At 36.7% G+C, this 19,456-nt stretch overlaps 1 protein-coding gene across 1 annotated transcript in view; it reads left to right on the top strand.

Moving 5' to 3' along the window:
* LOC100333235 (uncharacterized) overlaps positions 1–19,456 on the top strand; it is a 58,592-nt gene that overhangs the window by 24,001 nt on the left and 15,135 nt on the right. The window contains exons 6-10 of the mRNA XM_073923959.1: positions 15,199–15,261; positions 15,361–15,411; positions 15,775–15,798; positions 16,581–16,651; positions 16,789–16,810. Of these exons, the coding sequence (XP_073780060.1) occupies positions 15,199–15,261; positions 15,361–15,411; positions 15,775–15,798; positions 16,581–16,651; positions 16,789–16,810 (231 nt within the window). The remainder of the gene's footprint in view (positions 1–15,198; positions 15,262–15,360; positions 15,412–15,774; positions 15,799–16,580; positions 16,652–16,788; positions 16,811–19,456) is intronic.

Genomic DNA, 19,456 nt, shown 5'->3' on the forward strand with positions numbered 1-19,456 from the left:
GAACCTCATCTCTGTTCCCAAACGCAATGACTTCAGTTTTCTCTTTGTTTAACTGAAAAAAGTTTTGGCACATCCAATTGTTAATTTTATCAATGCATTGGCAGAGGGTGTCAATGGGGCTGTAGTCATTAGGCAGTAAGGCTAGGTAGATCTGAGTGTCATCAGCATAGCTGTGGTAGAAAATTTGGTTCTTTCTCATTATTTGGCTCAAGGGGGACATGTAAAGGTTGAACAGGAGAGGTGCCAGGATTGAGCCAAGTGGGACTCTGCATGTCATGGGTGTCCACCTCGACCTATGGTCACCTATACTGACATGGTAACCTCTTCCTTCAAGGTAAGATCTGAACCATTTGAGGACTGTCCCAGACAGCCCAACCCAGTTTTCCAGCCTATCCAGAAGTATGCTGTGATCGACAGTGTCAAATGCAGCACTGAGATCGAGCAATACCAGCACTGTTATTTTACCTGAATCTGTATTTAGGCGTATATCATTGATTATCTTTATAAGAGCACTCTCTGTACTGTGATGTGCTCTGAACCCCGATTGAAAATTGTCTAAACACCCCCTGAAGCTTAAGAACTTGTTAACCTGGTTGAAAACAACTTTTTTAATGATTTTGCTAATGAAAGGGAGTTTTGAGATTGGCCTGTAATTGCTCAATAGGGTGTGATCCAGGTTGCTCTTCTTCAAGAAGGGTTTAACAACTGCAGTTTTAAGTGAGTTTGGAACAATCCCTGAGAGAAGTGAAGCATTTACCACCAGGTATTTATATACCAGAAGATCCATTTCTAAACAGGTAAACACAGATTTAAAGAATGATGTGGGGAGCGTGTCAACACTGCAGGCTGATGTTTTCATAGCTTGCACAATCTCTTCTAAGATTTTACCGTTAATTGCCATGAAATCAGAAAATGTCTGATTTCTTAAGTTGTAGTTGAGCTTGTTTGACATTGACACAACTTGGCTGATTGGATGAGCTGATTGCCTTTCTGGTATTATTGATCTTGTCAGTAAAGAAATGAGCAAACTCATTACATTTGCTTTCAGAGAGAAGATCACTGGGAATCCGACTGGGGGGGGTTTGTGAGTCTCTCTACTGTTGCAAAGAGTGTGCGAGCATTATTTACATTGTTGTTTATAAGGTTTGAAAAGAAAGTATGCCTAGCAGTTTTTAGTTCCACATTAAAAGCATGAAGACTGTCTTTATGGATATTATAATGGACTACTAGTTTCGTCTTTCTCCACTTTCGCTCAGCTTTTCTGCATTGTCTTTTCATCATTTGGACTGCTCTTGAGTTTCTCCAAGGGGCTCTCTCTTTGCCAGTTCTCGTCCTGAGTTTAACAGGAGCAATGTCATTTATGACTGTAATAAAGTTCACGGCCCTTTGGCCGCCGGGAAGAGGGAGGCGGAGAACCGACGCAGGTTTAAATTATTTATTAATAACAGTGATGGCAGCTCCTCACGGAGACTGCCATCTAAACCAAAACAAACGGCCGTCAAACTGAAAGCAAAAGTAAAATATGTCCGGGCCCGGTCCTCTCTCAGCTTCCTCTGCCATAGTTCCTCCTTTTATGGTCCAGAGCTCCTTCCGTGGGATCCGAGGCAGGTGCGCACCGCAGGTGTATCTACTTACGCGGTGGCCTCACCCCGTTCCCACGACTCTTGGCCACGCCCCCTCACCACATACCCCCATCTCCCATCTCCTATCACCTATATGAGATGGGCCAAGAGAAAAGGAGATGGGAAAAAAAAGGAGGAAAGACAGAGTAGACCGAGAAAGGGGAGAGAAGAAAAAGGAAAAAAAATTGGGGTTCGGTTCTCCAGACACGCTGCCACTCGGTCCTCCACCAGCTGAGAGATGCGACGACGTGCTGGGAGCCCTGTGGAGGAATCTATGTACCCGTCCGTCTTCTGGCGTCCGGCGGCGGTTCTCCTGGTTGGCTGGTGGCATTTCTGGTCTCCTGCTCCACTCCCACTTCGGTGGACGGATGCAGGCTCTGGCATCATGGCTGATCGCGGCGACTCCCCTGGGTTCTGTGGGATGGCTCCCTTCAGCACTTTCCCTTCCGGTGGTGAGCGCACCGTCCCCTGCTCCTCCCCATGCTGGGAGACGGCAGCAGGCAGATCCTTTCCTCCCCAGCCTCAGGCCGCCCTGGAACTCTGGGCAGACGAACGGGTTTCTCCCCCACTCGGGTTAACTCCCGAACACTCGCCCCCTCTCTCAGCAGCAAGGGCATCTGGACAATGCGTCCCTCCTTCTCCCGGGCTTCGGCACCACTGTAATAAAGTTCACGGCCCTTTGGCCGCCGGGAAGAAGGAGGCGGAGAACCGACGCAGGTTTAAATTATTTATTAATAACAGTGACGGCAGCTCCTCACAGAGACTGCCGTCTAAACCAAAACAAATGGACGGCAGCTCCTCACGGAGACTGCCGTCAAACTGAAAGCAAAAGTAAAATATATCCGGGCCCGGTCCTCTCTCGGCTTCCTCTGCCATAGTTCCTCCTTTTATGGTCCAGAGCTCCTTCTGTGGGATCCGAGGCAGGTGCGCACTGCAGGTGTATCTACTTACGCGGTGGCCTCACCCCGTTCCCACGGCTCTCGGCCACGCCCCCTCGCCACAATGACATTCTCAACTTTATAATTAAACAAATCAAGTAGAGAATCAACAAAATCTGCAGATATACTTGGTGCTAGCGATATGGCCTTCATAAACTGCTCACTAGTGTTCTCGTTTATGCATCTCTTTCTGATAGAGACAGATCTGTCTTTAATAGCTGGAGTGATCAATATATCAAAGAAGATACAGAAATGATCAGATAGTGCCACATCCTTAACAACAGTCGATGAAATGTGTAAACCCTTAGTTATAAGTAGATCAAGAGTGTGTCCACGATTGTGTGTGGGTCCTTGAACATGCTGAGTCAGATCAAAAGTGTTAAAAACAGTCATCAGTTCTTTTACAGCATTGATTTCTGGATTATTAATATGAATATTAAAATCCCTAGCAATAGTAAAATAGTCAAATTCAGAGGTTAATATTGATAACAGCTCTGTAAAATCATTAATAAAACCTGCAGAATATTTTGGAGGTCTGTAGATAATGATCAGTAAGATGCGTGGAGCACCTTTTAGTACTATACTCAGATATTCAACGGACAAATAGTCACCAAATGACACTTGTTTACACTCATATACATCTTTAAACAGGGCAGCGATGCCTCCACCTCTCCTATTAACTCTGCAAACACTCAAAAAGTCAAAGTTTAAAGGAGCTGCTTCATTCAGAACTGCTGCGCTGCAACTGTCATCTAGCCAAGTTTCATTTAAAAGCATAAAATCAAGGCAATTTGTGTTGATAAAATCATTGACTAAAAGAGACTTATTGTTGAGTGATCTGATGTTTAAAAGTGCTAACTTAACAGTTTTAGCCATTTTACTACAAAAGTCTCAGATATACATTTAATAGACACCAGATTTGAAGGATTTGCTATACGGTCTGAAAGAGTCTTTGGTTTTCTGACACATAATAAGACACATATCTGCGTAGAGAAAGCTACAGACACACTGGGTTCCTGCTTGTTCTGTAAACATCTGATAAAGACACTGTTATCTGAGCAGGTCCCCGACACACATAAATGGCAGTTTTTAAGTTCACCAGCTAAAGATGAGGTGTTTTTTGGGACCTGGTGCAGTCACAAAGACCTGAGGCCTCTCCTAGGAGTGGGGCTTGCTGATTTTGGTTGCTAACTGGGGGCTAGCAGCAAGGGAGTGTGAAAGTTTAGTTCCAGCACACACCAGTTCCTCCATCTTTTTTGAAAAATCCAAGAGAGGCGAGCAAGGTGACAATGAGAACGTGTCTGGTGACAGAGGCTGTGGGTCTGGGGTTTCTGGCTGCTGAGATATGTTTACCTGGCTGTTTTCCTGGGGATCATCCATGAGTGCTGAGACTGCTGAGACTTGATGCTGTTCTGATGCATCACAGTCTGCCTGTGTTGAGCTCAGTGTGCAGGGTGCAGACGGCAGTTTGTCCATTATCAGTGGTTGTTGTGGCTGCGTGGTGTTATCTCTGTCCTTAGGATGCGTCAGCCACAAGTCCACTCAGGAACTGATTTGAAGTCCTGTGGTCATTCGGACATTTGCTAGGTGTGTATGTGTGTCACTCAGTTCAGTGGCATACACAGCTGATGGATGATGGAGGGAGAAGAGGATATTGTCTTTCAGCACTTTTGCACCAAGCTTGTTTGGATGAAGGCCGTCTGATGTTCAATTCAATTCAATTCAGCTTTATTTTTATAGCGCTTTTACAATGTAGATTGTGTCAAAGCAGCTTCACATAAATGGTCATAGTAACTGGAACAGTGTGGTTCAGGTTTTAGTGTTTAAGTTCAGTTCAGTTCAGTTTAGCTCAGTTCAGTGTGATTTAATCATTACTGAGAGTTCAAACACTGAAGAGCCAATTCATCGATGCGTAGCTCTACCAATCCTGAACCATGCGAGGCAGTGGGGACAGCTGTCTTTGTAAACAGCTGTCTTTGGTTCCAGAAGAGATTGAAGTTGTTGATGAAATTCAGTCTTTTCATGTTACATGTTTTCTGCAGCCATGCATTTAGACCAAGGAGCCGTGAAAACATATTTGTCCCTCTTGCAGGGAGTGGTCCACTGATGAACGGCTGAATTTTCAATCTTTCAGCTGTTTCCAAAATCTCACAGAAATCTTTCTTAAGCAGTTCTGACTGCTCCTTCCGAATATCATTCTTCCCCACATGGATGATAATCCGTTTTGCAGTATTGTGCTTTTTCAGAATTTCCTCAAGTTCTTTATTTATATCATAAATTGTCGCATGAGGAAAGCAGTATGTCATGGTAGCTCTGCTCCCAAAATTTTTGATTATTGAGTCTCAAACAATCAATATTCTTATCTCTGTTGCGATCGGAGCAGAATGCCACTGTCTAGTCGGCCTTGAGCCTCTGTTCAGTGCAAAGGTAATTGCTGAGTCATGCGATCTCTGTCTAACTGCATTTGGGGATTCTTCACCCATATTACTCAAAACTTCATATCTGTTCTGAAGCTGTATTTGAGTCCGAGCTGTATTTGCTGTAGAGAACGCTAATGCAGCAGCGTATGACCTTTGTGATCTGACCCCACGAGTACCCTTTGGTCTTGCACCTTGTTTATGCCATAGTTCACGCTGATTTTCAACAGTTTCAATCTGTTTTTCTCTTCTCAAAACAGTAGCTGGAGTAGATTTATAGGGCTTACCGGCTGAATGCTGTGAGGCTCCAAGATAAACCAGTCCTGTGTAATTCGACAGTTCTGGTCGGATCGCAAGTAACTTTGTTTCAAGAACTACAATCTTTTGTAAAAGTTTGTGGCAGTTGGTGCAGCAGGGAGATTCCAAATCAATATAATCCAGAGCCATTTTCACAGCCATGTTTTCTCGTCTCAGGAATGAAAGTAGCTGGTAGCAGGAGGATTATTTAGACGATAATTCCTCTTTTGCTGGTAAAGTTGTATTCCAGAAAGTTTGTAGATTCGATGTTGATCTTCAAGCTGTTTCGTTTGAGCACTGTGCTGATAAGCTCAAGTTAAAATTAGAGTATAAAATATAAAAGCAGGAGTGGTAGCAGGAGCAGTAGGCAAAGACCTCCGAACAGTAGCGAAGCTTAAGGTAAACCTAAACTTAAGTAGCTTAAGGTAAACACATCTCACCTGGCATGTATATCTATTTTTTATTTTTTTTGCTGCTATGCCCATTGCTATTATCACTGCAAAAATTAAAATCTTTTTCATCCGTTACTCTCTCGTATATACACTATTTACCTTGAGTTTAAAACATCATCTAAACAAAATCTAAAATATTTTAAATCTAATTATGGGATTTAATCTATAAAGTAATTATGTTTTTAAAATAAGGAACACATTTTTATATTTTTAAAAAATGCTTTTTAACTTACTAAAATCCATGCTTCCTCAAAATGTTTAACTTTCTTTTGTGGCATAATGAAAGGAGAAATGATGGCTGAATAAAGCTTCTTGAATAATAAAACTTTGCAGAAATGAAGTTCTGTTTTTATGTTTTAGGTGATCTCAGTGTGCTTTGATGGATCGCTTTGTATGTACATAAGTTAAACGAGAAGCAGCTTCCAGAACGTACTTTTTAAGGTAAGTTTTCCTGTTATGTCTTGTTTGTCTTGTGGTTTTGTGCAAATAGTGTAAAATAATCATCACAAAACTGACATGTATAACTTTCAAATTAATATTATTTTAATGTATTTTCTTTTGCATGAAACTTTACAAAACTTGTTTATAATGCGAGTAATTCAGTTTACTACCATTTGTTATTCTTCTTTTACCGATAATGGCTAATGAAACTTAAGTCTAACACATTTGCAGAAACATATTATTTTGTAAACATTTATAGACATAATGTAACACTGACAGCTGTAAACTTACTAATTTCTTTAAATGCAATGAAAATAGTTAGTCAAGCATACTTTCTTGTTGCTTAAAAGGTGGATAATTGACATTGTGTAGATAAAATGTGTGGAATTATTAACAATACCCACAGTGTAATTTAGGTTTTCATGTTGTGTGTTTATACAAAATTTTAAAATGTATTTGCAGGAAACATGGTATGCCCAAAGTTGAAATAATAGTCCAGTCCTGGAGTCATTGAAGAGAGTCTGAGGAACATACGAAAGCATCTGATGCACTTGAGAGGCCACAAGGAGAGAGGGAAGATGCACCAAGCAGGACAGTCATGCCAGATAATGGGTAGACTTAATTTTTAAAACAGTAGTTTAAAAAACCTGCTTTCTTAAACCCCATAACTTTAAGATGTCAAGTGAAAAGACTTTTTTGTTTAGCTCATACTCATAGGTTGCTGGTGCCCTTAAATAATACTACTAATAAAAACAATTAGTGCAATGTACTTTTTGTATTCATATTTTTTTTCAAAACATTTTTGCTGATATTGAGGTGAGATACGAGTAAAGTCTGGCACAGGTTTGGTGGTTTGGGTATGTGCGATAGTGGGTTAAGATATAAGTTGTAGGTAATTATAAATATTGCAGAAATTCTTTAATTATGCAGTAATCTATAAATGAGACAATTGAAAACCAAAATTTAAGTCAATTTAAATGTAAATATAATGTAATATCATGTAACAAGAAATCTGGTAACACTTTACAATATTTTTTATTTGTTATTATTTCTATTTATTCATTCATTTTCTTTTCGGCTTAGTCTCTCTATTAATCCGGGGTCACCACAGCGGAATGAACCGCCACCTAATCCAGAACATTTTACGCAGCGGATGCCCTTCCAGCTGCAACCCATCTCTGGGAAATGTACATACACACTCATACACTACGGACATTTTAGCTTACCCAATTCCCCTGTAACGTATGTCTTTGGACTGTGGGGAAAACCGGAGCACCCAGAGGAAACCCACGCGAACGCGGGGAGAACATTCAAACTCCAACTCCAACGCCAACTGACCCAGCCGAGGCTCGAACCAGCGACCTTCTTGCTTTGAGGCGACAGCACTACCTACTGCCCCACTGTGTCGCCTTATTATTAATATTAATATTTGTTAATACTTTTCCTTCGACTAACATAATAAAAATGAGCAAGACATTTGTTGCAGCATTTATTAATCTTTGTTAAAGTTAATGTCATTTATTGGTTCATGTTATTTCTCAATGCATTAACCACTGTTAACAAAACACAATGTGATTTTAAAAGTAAATGTAGAAATTAATAAATTCTGTAGAAGTACTGTTAATACTTAGTTTATGTTAACTAATATGTTACAAAAACTTTTCAGACATGCTTTGTAGGCCAATCAAAGGCTCTGTCCATACCCACACCTTGACTCTCCCACTCTGACATTTTTTTCAATTTCATTATCTGTCCCTTAGGTTGGAATAAATATGGTAGAGTACCTCCAGCAGACTGAAGCATCAAGCCATGTCACTTCAAAATAAACATGTTAACTCTCTGGCATTTAACCTCCTGCCAGGTGAAGCTTTATAGATAAGTACTCTCATTAGGGCAGTGGATGTACAGTCTGCTTCAAATAATTTTATATTTTTTATGGAAACTACCCAAAACAGTCTTTCTATTGTTGGGAGTTTATTCAAAATATTTACAAGTTAGACAGAAGCAAATCCCCAGCAGTGACATTTTTACACTCTGTGCTACATTCTTGCAAGTACTGTAGATCATTGAACAAGCACTGGTTTGAGTACATGAAGTAGCATTCATTCATTTTCTTTTCGGCTTAGTCCCTTTATTAATCAGGGGTTGCCACAGTGTAATGAACTGGCAACTTATTACGCAGCTGATGCCCTTCCAGCTGCAAACCACTGGAAAACCCCTGGAATACACAAGCATTCACACACATACAGTATGGCCAATTTAGCTTACCCAATTCACCTATACCACGTCTTTGGACTTCTTGGAAAACCAGAGCACTCTGAGGAAAACCACGCCAACACGAAGAGAACATGCAAACTCCACACAGAAACATTTGCCAACTGACCTAGTCGGGATTTGCACTGTGATCTTTTTGCCGTGATGCTATAGTGCTAACCACTGCACCACTGCCCCGCCATAAGGTAGCATTTTAGTTTTATTTGCATACAGGTTTTTTTTCTGTATGTAAACAGTTATATTGCTTGAGGAAGAGTTTTACTTTGTTCACACTCTGATGAATATTAATGACATTTTTGCCCTAGCAGGAAGAATTGATATATTATGAATATATTGTTCATAATATAGACTAAAATCACTGCTTTGTAACAAACAACTGTTGAGAAATGTTGGAATTTTAATGTGCATTAGGATTTATGTGCAACAGCTTTACTAAACCTTGAGGTTTTTTGTAGTTAATGAATTTTTTAATGTTAGACATTTGGCATTCTAAATTCATGTGCATGTGAATTCATGTGAATTGTTTAAAATGTTTACAGGCAACCAATAAATATGAATGACCTTTCGCTAAGCCACACACACCTTACCCTAAACAGATCTAAACTGCGTTAATTCCTACAAAAATATAAAGCAGGTTATGTTTCCCAGCTGTCTTTTTCTTTTTTTCCTGCTCGATATTATGAGTAATGCTCCGTTTTAGCCTTCGCCATAACGTTAGTAATGTTAGTCATATTAATAGAGAATAGGTCATGGGTTATTGATCCGGAAAATACGAATCTGCGAATCTGTTGCTAGCTTTACTAAACTTCATATTTCCATCTTATTTCAAGCTACGAATACTTGAAATTACAAATCAACCAAACAAAACAGAGATGTGATCACAAACTGAGCAGCTGCGATCAATATACTTTATCAGAAGCATTAATTTATAAAGAGTACACAAACATACTGACAGTTATAGGTAATGTACATTGTTATGAGTCAATTATGCTACCATTTGAGACAAATCCATCAGTTTCCCCTTTCTGGCTGTTCTTTCTATGAATAAACAAAAAGCACTGTCATGCTTGTTTCCTTGTCCGTTAGTAACGCTATATTTTATTGCACAACAATTAATCTATCAGGCTTTTAGGCTAAAAAAAGAGAAATCATAGTTTAACTAGTTATTATTTGATTATTTTTAAATTTCACCTCTCCTGCTGAGCATGAGCTAAACTGTTGAATGGTTAGCATATGAGGCGGCTAGGCTAAGCTAGCTTCAATTTTGAATTAATTATTCTCTAATCGGTTCCCTATTTTGTCATGAGTATACACCTGTAATGCATACTGCAGTCCTTTTTTGTCTGGCTTTCTCGGATATCTCACCTGTTCGCCAAAAATGACATTATATCCCTGGCAATTTCTGACACCGGCACACACACATTGAAAAAGTCATGCCAGGCACAAAAGCTTGACAGGCGTAGCAACAGTAACTAAGGAGGGAGGGCTTAGCGAAGGGTCCATTGTTTTGAATGCATTTTATAATTTGCATTTAGTTTTGTATGGTCTCTGAGCTAAAGTGTATTTAAAAACTAATGTTCAGAAAAAAAAATGTAATGGAACAAAATAATAAAGCTATTACAATATTGACCTGTTTGTTTTTTATGTGATTAATGATTTTAAAAGAAAACAAAAAATACTTTTGAAATTATAATCTATTTATTAAATCAAATTATATTGGATAGAAAAACAACACATTTACTTAGGTTAGTTTAACCCCTGTCCCATATTTACCCAGCAGTAGGGTTAAGTTTTTAACCCTGTGTTTTTTAGAGTGTAGATTATGATGGGGTAGGTGATCTACTGGCACTCTCAAAAGACTGCTCTCCCACAAGGTACCTTTTGCTCTTTCTCCAGTGGAGGACAAGTTTAACCTCTTTGGGTGTGAAAGTTTAAGCATTGCCATTGTCTGGGATGTGCTGTCTTCCAGCTAGCAACCTCAAAAAAATGTCACTACAGGCTCTGTAAGTGCCAGAGGACAGGCTGCTTTCTCTCGCACATCCAGCCTTTCTGTGGGATCCTGTGATGAGGATTAGACCTATTTGCTAACTTCCAGCTCATCTATGCCTAGTTCACACAACAGGATTTTAAACATCAGCAGATCACTGTGCTGTTCACACTACATGACTTGATTTTGTGTCTTTTAATAGCTGTGGTGTTCACACTACACAACATTATGTGAATGATCCACAGGAGGGGGTCACACACTACATGATCTGACAACAACTCATTCCCCATCAGCTCATTCAAGCTACCAAACCACAGCCAATAAAATTTTGAGGGAGGAGTCGCCAGACAAAGCTGTACATTATTGGCTGCTTGTGTGCTGATTACATCACTGACAGCGTTTCAAGCTTTCAAGGAAGCATTTAAAAACATCTCAGCTGATGCATCAGTGAATTATCTCATCTGCAAGTTTTTTTTTTTTATTGTTGTAATTTTATAACTCTTTGAAATAAAACTCACATATCTATAACACCATGACGTTTTCTAAATATCAGTGTATTTCTTTCAAACATTTTTTTTTTATTATTATTATTACAAAACCGTAAAGAACTGAGTATCTCTACCATTAATTACCGTATTGGTCAATATGACTGCATGCATGTCATATACTTTTCGCTGTGACTTTAAATATGTGTGCATTTTTTTGCCTAGCAACTTCCTGCAAGCATAAACAAAACTTTCTGATGGCAAAAACATCAATTTACTTCAGATATCTTTCAAAACAGCATATTCTGTGCCGCGAAATAGCTCCTGTTTGAAAGTGAAAATGAAAGCCAAGACCTTTGCGTGTTCTAATATCTTAACTACCTATTTATAGGCTGTATTACCAAAAAAGATTATATTTTTAGGGTAATGGTGTCATTAAATATGATGCCAGACATTCAAAGCTTAATTTTAATTTCTCAATAGAAGCTTTGAATGTAAATATGATGTGACAGTATGGCATTTTATATGAGAACGGTCAGAATGAGCAGTATGGTAATTCTAATAGTTACAGAATTCTAGTTTCACTGTAAATATAGCCTACTCTCATGTCTGTGTTAACGCAGAATGAAGCGAGTGCATCGATGCCCATTCTGACCAATCACAGATGTTTCTGCTGAGCTCCTTAGCACACAGGCATTCAGCTCATGCTGATATGCTCTCTCATTGGCTGCAGCTCGTTACTACATCTGACCACACTTGGGGCCGACTGCTCTGAAATATTTAGCATGCTAAATATTGGATTTCCATCTGCGAGGTGTTGGCGGCGCGTCAGCGAGCCTCGTTAATGCATTGTTTAGTAGTTCACATATAAAGACTGGAGAGCGCCGTGCACCCGCAGATTTCTTCCCGATCACAGCCCGATCCGTCAACAAGCTCGTTTCCAAATCGGGCTCATATCAGGCTTAAAATCCTGTAGTGTGAACTAAGCTTTAGCATATGACGCTCTTTTTTTGGGACGCACCACTTTCTGAGAGTAATACTCTTACCCCCCACTGTTGGTGCATCAGTGATTGTTCTAATGGTGCCACTTATATGGGCTCTGCTGGCCCGGTTTAGACTGCAAAGCCAGTTGCACTGGTTCATTCAGATGATCACTTGGCTGGGATGTGTTCAGGGATGTACATTTTACTATGGTCAGTACCGCAGCTGGCCCTGTCTTGCTTGATGACACTGTTGTCTTCCTGGTCAAGGGTGCAATAGAACTGGTGCCTCCCGCCAAGATTAAGTGTGGGATGTCTACAACAGAAAGACCCCTGTTTTCCAGTCAAATTGTTTCAGACAGGCAACCAACAGCTCAGTACACTTTTTGCAGGTTTGTGGACTGGATCCCAGCTGCATTGGCATATCAATTGCCTGGAGCTGTTGCCAGTGTTTCTAGCTCTCTGCCACGTCCAATTGGCATAGGAGGGGAAACGTGCTAGTAAGTACTGGCAACATGGTTGCTGTTATGTATGTCACCTGCAAAGATAATATACACTTACGCTGCATGTCACAGCTCACTTATCATCTGCTCCTATGGAGTCACACATGGTTAAAATCATTGTGTGCTCTTCACATTCCAAGCAAGCTCAATGGTCACAGCAGCTCACGCTACTGGGAGAATACAGACTCCATCCTAGTGCAGTCCACCTGATATGAAAGCATTTGGGAGAAGCCCATGTTGTTTGCTTCTCCTGAAACCAACAGATCAATAAAACAGACAAACAGGTGTTAACACAAACCTACAACCATGACACATAAGAATGCAATTTGGGACGCACCTTGTGTCATCTATAGCTCCTTTCACACATACAGACCTTTCCGGAAAATTGCCGGTATTTTTCCGGAAAGGTCTATATGTGTGAACATGCCCATTTTGAAAATACCGTTAAATTCTTTCCGGCAGGCCCGGATTGGCTAATCGTGAAAACCGGCAAAATTCCCTGTGGGCCAGTCCGTTTTTTGTTTATTTGACCATAACCTCACTCGTTTTATTCATTATTTTGCCGCAGCTCAGCTCTTTTTATTTATTTTCTCGCAGCCCCGTGAGCAAAATAGAGCCCGCAGGTTAATGATGATGATCATTCCACCCCAAACAGCGGCACCTTAGTGAATATTAATTAATATTAATGAATATTACACATGCTCAATGAAAATAAGATGATTCACTACATTAATAAATCTGACATAACTTGATCAGAAATCTAAAAAAGGGAGAAAAAGAGTGGGGTTAAAAAAAAAAAAAGAGTAGACATCAATAGCAGCATGATACTTCAATGCAATACTTAACAATGCCATTGTGGTCTAGTGGTTAGCTCATTGTGTTACGATGCTGCCGATCCGAGTTCAAACCTTGCCAGAGTATAATATATTTTACATTTTTTTTTTTTTTTCATTTTCAGTGTTGAGACATATAATACTGTTTGGGTTAGTTATGTAGGGGTACATAAATATATATATATATATATATATATATATATATATATATATATATATATATATATATATATATATATATATATATATATATATATATATTGACAACCTTTACAAAGGACTGGATATCTATAAAGAATTAATGTTCTCATATTTATGAAAAACATTAGAAGTTCTAAAGCAGCTGTGTCCTTGAAAAAGACATGTGTAATTTGAAACTGAATTGGAAATAATGTTATTTTAATATAGTCAGTCGTCGACTGAGGTGAGCCAGTCTAAGGCTTGAAACTCCAGAAATAAAAAGCAGTCCCATTCTGGCCCTGCGTTCTGGCTATTTTCTAGAAAGAGAAGTTGTAACATTACCGGTAATTTGCCAGAATGCTGCGCTGTGTGAACGCAGAAGGAAGACTGCCGGAAAGATCGCGTGCACGTCTAGAATGTGCTGACGTGAGACGTCTATTTTAGCCAATCAGAACAAACAGACACATTCACGTCTGCACGGTTTATGAGAATAAAAGCCTTTGAATATTTTTCCAGACGCATTTAGCTGCTAGAAGTTAGTCAGATAACGTTTCTATGTTCATCTTAATGTCAATTGTGTAAATAATTATTCATAAGATGCTTATGATAAGCCATTGTTTGTTTACCTTTAAGCTTTGCGTGTGCCCGTGAAACAGCCCATGAGCGCCAGCACACACACAAATCATGTACATCTCGACACAACACTCATCCATCCACAGAGTTTGTAATGTAGTCAAATTAATGATGTCAGAATACAGGTTAATGATGTCAGAATTTAATGCTATTTATTTGTAATGGATGTGTGAATGGACTTTTCTGGAAAAAAGTATGTAATGTCCTCGCCTGTGTGAACAGCGCTTTTTTGAATTTACCGGTAAAGTAGTTCCGGAAATTTTTCAGATATTTACCGGTATCACTGTGTGATAGGGGCTTATGGTTTGCTCTCCTGCTGATGGTTTTTTAGTACACACTTGAACTTTTGTACTGCTGTACACTGCTATCTTTATAATTAGACTGCGTATTAAACTATCTAAGGTTTAACCGAACCTTTTTCTAACAACAGAAAACAGTATTCTGCATAGGTTCAGTAAGCTTAAAACCTGACATCTATTCTTATGAAATGACTGCCAGTCCATTGATAACAGTGGTTGCAGTGGACAATAACTGTTCAGTCTTGCCCATGTGTACAAAGAAATTACTCAGACTTGCATGAACACAAGGTGAATCAATCTTATATTTACATCATTTTTCGGTGTAAACATGGTTGATAGACGTGTTTATTTTTTTCCCCCAATTTCTGTTTAACGTAAAGCAGATTTTTTCAACAATTTTCTAAACATAATAGTTTTAATAACTCATCTCTAATAATTGATTATTTTCAAGACACTACTATACAGCTTAAAATAACATTTAAAGGTTAACTAGGCAGGTTCGGGTAATTAGGCAAGTTATTGTATAATGATAGTTTGTTCTGTAGACCATAGTTTGTTCTGTAGACCATCTGAAAAAATATATAGCTTAAAGGGGCTAATAATATTGTCTTTACAATGGTTATTTAAAATGTTATTTTTTTCTGCTTTTATTCTAGCCAAAATACAACAAATAATACTTTATCCAGAAAAAAATATATATTATCAAACAAACTAAAAAAATTATTTGCTCAGTTAAACATTGTTTGGGAAATATATATGTAAAAAAACATAATAAAGGGGGGCTAATAATTCTGACTTTAACTGTACATAGACATACACATACACAAAGTATATACTGATGTGTCTTTTTTTATCAGTTTTGCAATGTATACAATATAAGGAAAATCTTCAAAATCTTACAGACTGCAATATGACTGTTGGTATGTTTGTTACACCACAAAATTCTGCATGGTTTATTTGGTTTCATGTATAAATATTTATTTTATAAATTCTTTTTATATTTGTATTTATATTTAAAGCTTCCAATACAGCTGAAAAAAGAAGTCAGGAGGGCAAAAACAACTCTACAGGTAGTATTTAAAATGACCATGCATCTTTTCAAATTTACTTAATGTTAACAAGTAATTGTTGTTATTATTTAATTAATCTCAGCTTAAAAAGAACAAAAACTTTGTATTTTTGTTTGTATGCTTGACAAATTTTAAACAAAGTAAAAAATACTATAAGAAAGGTATTGTGGCAATGTTATTAATATTATGTATATCTCTGTAGACAACTAGAGACTAGACATATGAAGACAATAAATCAATGTATCATGATAATGGACCAGCACAATATTGATATCAAGGGCACTTCAAAATAATGTGAATAATTATTTATTATTATATTATATATAGTGTTTTGAAGCAAAATGTGTGACTTTTTTTTTTCAGAAGATACAGCAGACTGCAAACTTGGTATGATAATTTTGCTATTCTTGTATAGAATATACTACACTTCAACTCATAATTGTGGTTTTTATTAAAAGTTAACATGTTGCACTAATAGTGTTGTCTGTCAAATATTGTTTAATGAAAAATTATTTTCTAGTTCTTGTTTCACATTATTTGCATTTGTATAGTGTGGGTGACACAGTTGCGCAGTAGGTAGTGCTGTTGCCTCACAGCAAAAAGGTTCGCTGGTTCCAGCCTCGGCTGGGTCAGTTGGGGTTTCTGTGTGGATTTTGCATGTTTGCATGCGGTACAGGTGACTTGGGTAGGCTAAATTGTCCGTAGTGTATGAGTGTGAATGAGTGTTTATGGATGTTTCCCAGAGATGGGTTGCAGTTGGAAGGGCATCCACTGTGTAAAACATATGCTGGATAAGTTGGTGGTTCATTCCACTGTGGCAACCCTAAATTAATAAAGGTTCTAATTTGAAAAAGAAAATGAATGACTGTATAGTGCTTTATGAATAAGTGTTTCATTTTAAATAATGAAATTCATTGCAAGTCTTTGGACAAAAGCTTCTGCTAAATTTGTAACATAATACGAAAAAAAAAAAACGATAGTATGTTACTGGTATCATAGTTTTTCTTTGTGGGTCATATACTATACATCCTCAATTATATGGTTATTATATAAACATTAACCTAATTGCTTTTATGATTCACACTTACAATTGCAAATTATGCTTGTTTTAGTTTGGATTTACTGTTTTCTGTTGCTGTTGATTTTGCTTCTTTTTTTCTGTTTTGTAGAAACTTATATTCTAGGAGGAGTAATTTTATGTTTAATTGGAGTGGTATTTTTAATTGCCCTAGTGATTCGGGTAAGATACACATTATATTGCTGGGTAATAATATAGTTATTTTACTAAATAATACTAGTCAAACACTAAATTGTATACAGTACCGTTTGTTACAGTATGTCACAGAATGTAAAACTTAGATTTTTGTTTTATTCTAGATTATCATGAAGATGAGAACAGGTAAGAAGTCTCTTGAGATTAAGTGTGTTATAGATAGTGATCCTAGCCTAGTCTTACAGAAACTAGTCTCATTGGATATTTATTTGAATAGTAACTGGATAATATTGGGAAAGTTAAAAGCAAAGTAAATTGTTTTATTATTCAAGTCACTTTTCTGGCACAAAAAGAATGGCATACCTCTTTTTACTATACATAATGTAATATAACTTAAAAAAAAAAAAAAAAAAAAAAATATATATATATATATATATATATTTTATATATATATATATATATATATATATATATATATATATATATATATATATATATATATATATATATATATATATATATATATATATATAAGAGAGAGTAATATGATGGACCACCTGTCAAAAAGTTTGATGGATTGTAGCCCCGCCCCTAATGCGGGACTTCCGGTATAAGCCCCGCCCTTTTATATCAACTTTATGGTTCCAGTAATTAGATTCTTATCGTTTAATATAAATTAATAATTGCGATAATTGGATTTTTATCAGACTAATTAAATTAATGATTCAGGTGATAAAAATATTGGTAATTAAATTCTAATCAAACAGAAATAAATTATATCTAATATTAGAACAATTATTTTATATTTTTAATTATTGCAGTAAATTATATTATTATATTTATAATATCTAAATAATATTAATATAATTGTAATATTTAGATTATACTATATTATTTACTATTATATTAAATTATTGCATATTATATCATTATATTATTCTATTTCATTATATTATATTATTAAATTATGTTATATCATATTATATTATATTATCTTTGACTATATTTTATTATATCATATTGTAATTAATAAACTATTAACATAAACATTTCTTTATGTTTAGCCTGTTTGTGTTTCCTCTGTGTGTCAGTTTGTGTCTGAGCGTTTCAGTGATGATAAGGAAAACTTTGGAGAACATACCGTCAACTGCTTGTGAAAGATAGATTTCTATCAGATGTAGAATATGTATATCTGATTGTATGTGTTGGGTGTCTCCCACTAAATACTATATGTTGTTAGGTGATTAGAAAGTCAGTCAACTGTATGCATATGTGTGTGTGTGTGTGTGTGTGTGTGTGTGTGTGTGTGTGTGTGTGTGTGTGTGTGTGTGTGTGTGTGTGTGTGTGTGTGTGTGTGTGTGTGTGCGTGCGCGCACACTCAAGCGAACTTGGGTCTGGCTTTGTATGCTTGAATCCACAACACTGTATTTACTAAATAGGTTATGTTGTTTTTCACATTATTATTACATTAATACATATTTTAAGACACACAAACATTTTGATGTATCTTTGTCGGAGTATTAAATTAAAATATGTTTACAATATTTTTTGTCGGCTTATTCCCTTTATTAATCCGGGGTCGCCACAGCGGAATGAACCGCCAACTTATCCAGCAAGTTTTTACGCAGCGGATGCCCTTCCAGCCGCAACCCATCACTGGGAAAATGTTTACAACTTTAATATAGTAAATAACAAATATTAATCTGTATTGACAACAAATTGTCACACCTTTTAAAACAATGTTATCTAAAAATGTAATGTTCTAAACTGTTGGTTGAAAAACACAGATGTAAATTCAAGTTGTCTTTGTAAACATTTTAAAATGATTGTTTTTTCCTTTGACTAACGTGTTTTCGATTTTTGTACATGCTTGTTCTGTAATTTATGGCACTTGGCACACATTGTAATACAGTTAATCCAAATCCTAATGTTTTGAGCACTGGTCATCACTGGTGTAGGTTTAAAAATCAACCTAAAAGGTTTACTAAAAAGGACTTATCAGTCTTTAGACATTATTGTTATTTCTGTTTCAAAAGATAAATAAAATGTATAAATTCTAGTAATTGTATTACTCACAATTGAAGCCAGGCAACTTAGTTACTGAATTTTAGATTCAAACAGTTTTTTTAAAATTAATTGCAAATACTTGATCATATAAAAAGAAATATGTTTAGTATTCTGAATAATGGGAAAATGCTGATAATTATTTTGAGAAGAAAAATTGACTCTCAGTTTATCTAAAAACATTACAGCTCCAGCCCTTAGTTAAATCTACTTAATGTTTTATAGTAAAATTTTCTAGTTTAACTACTGATTCCACCATTTATATGTTCATACAATAGTGTCAAATCTAGTCTACAAATTTGTCAAAATTAGTCAAGTTTACAAGTAGTTATTGAAAGTAAACTGATTACTTTTTTACAGGGTAAATTATGCTTTTCTTCTGCCAATAGATTTAATCAAGATTATTGTCACTACAAACAATTTGTTGGGAGTGTTTATGCCTCAAACATAAGCAAACGGTTTTGGTACCGTTTGTATCAAATTGGAATATGTTGTCATTCGTAGATTATCTATATTATAGTGATGGTAAAGTGTATGTTTAGATATCTCCAGAACGTATAATGCATAACTTAATTTTTTAATTACTTTGTTTTAACAGATCCAATTGAAGTAAGCCTAGGTTTTTAACCAAACTTGACCTTTTAAAATAACTTTAATCTAACAACCAATTATGGGTAATGGCTCCTAAACTTGATCTCTTTCTTGGCCTCAAAGGCATTGTAATAAGTTATGGAATATGGGTTATTTCGTAAATGTAATTGTATTTTC

Source organism: Danio rerio, chromosome 15 (assembly GCF_049306965.1).
Source record: "Danio rerio strain Tuebingen ecotype United States chromosome 15, GRCz12tu, whole genome shotgun sequence".
Classification (NCBI taxonomy): Eukaryota; Metazoa; Chordata; class Actinopteri; order Cypriniformes; family Danionidae; genus Danio; species Danio rerio.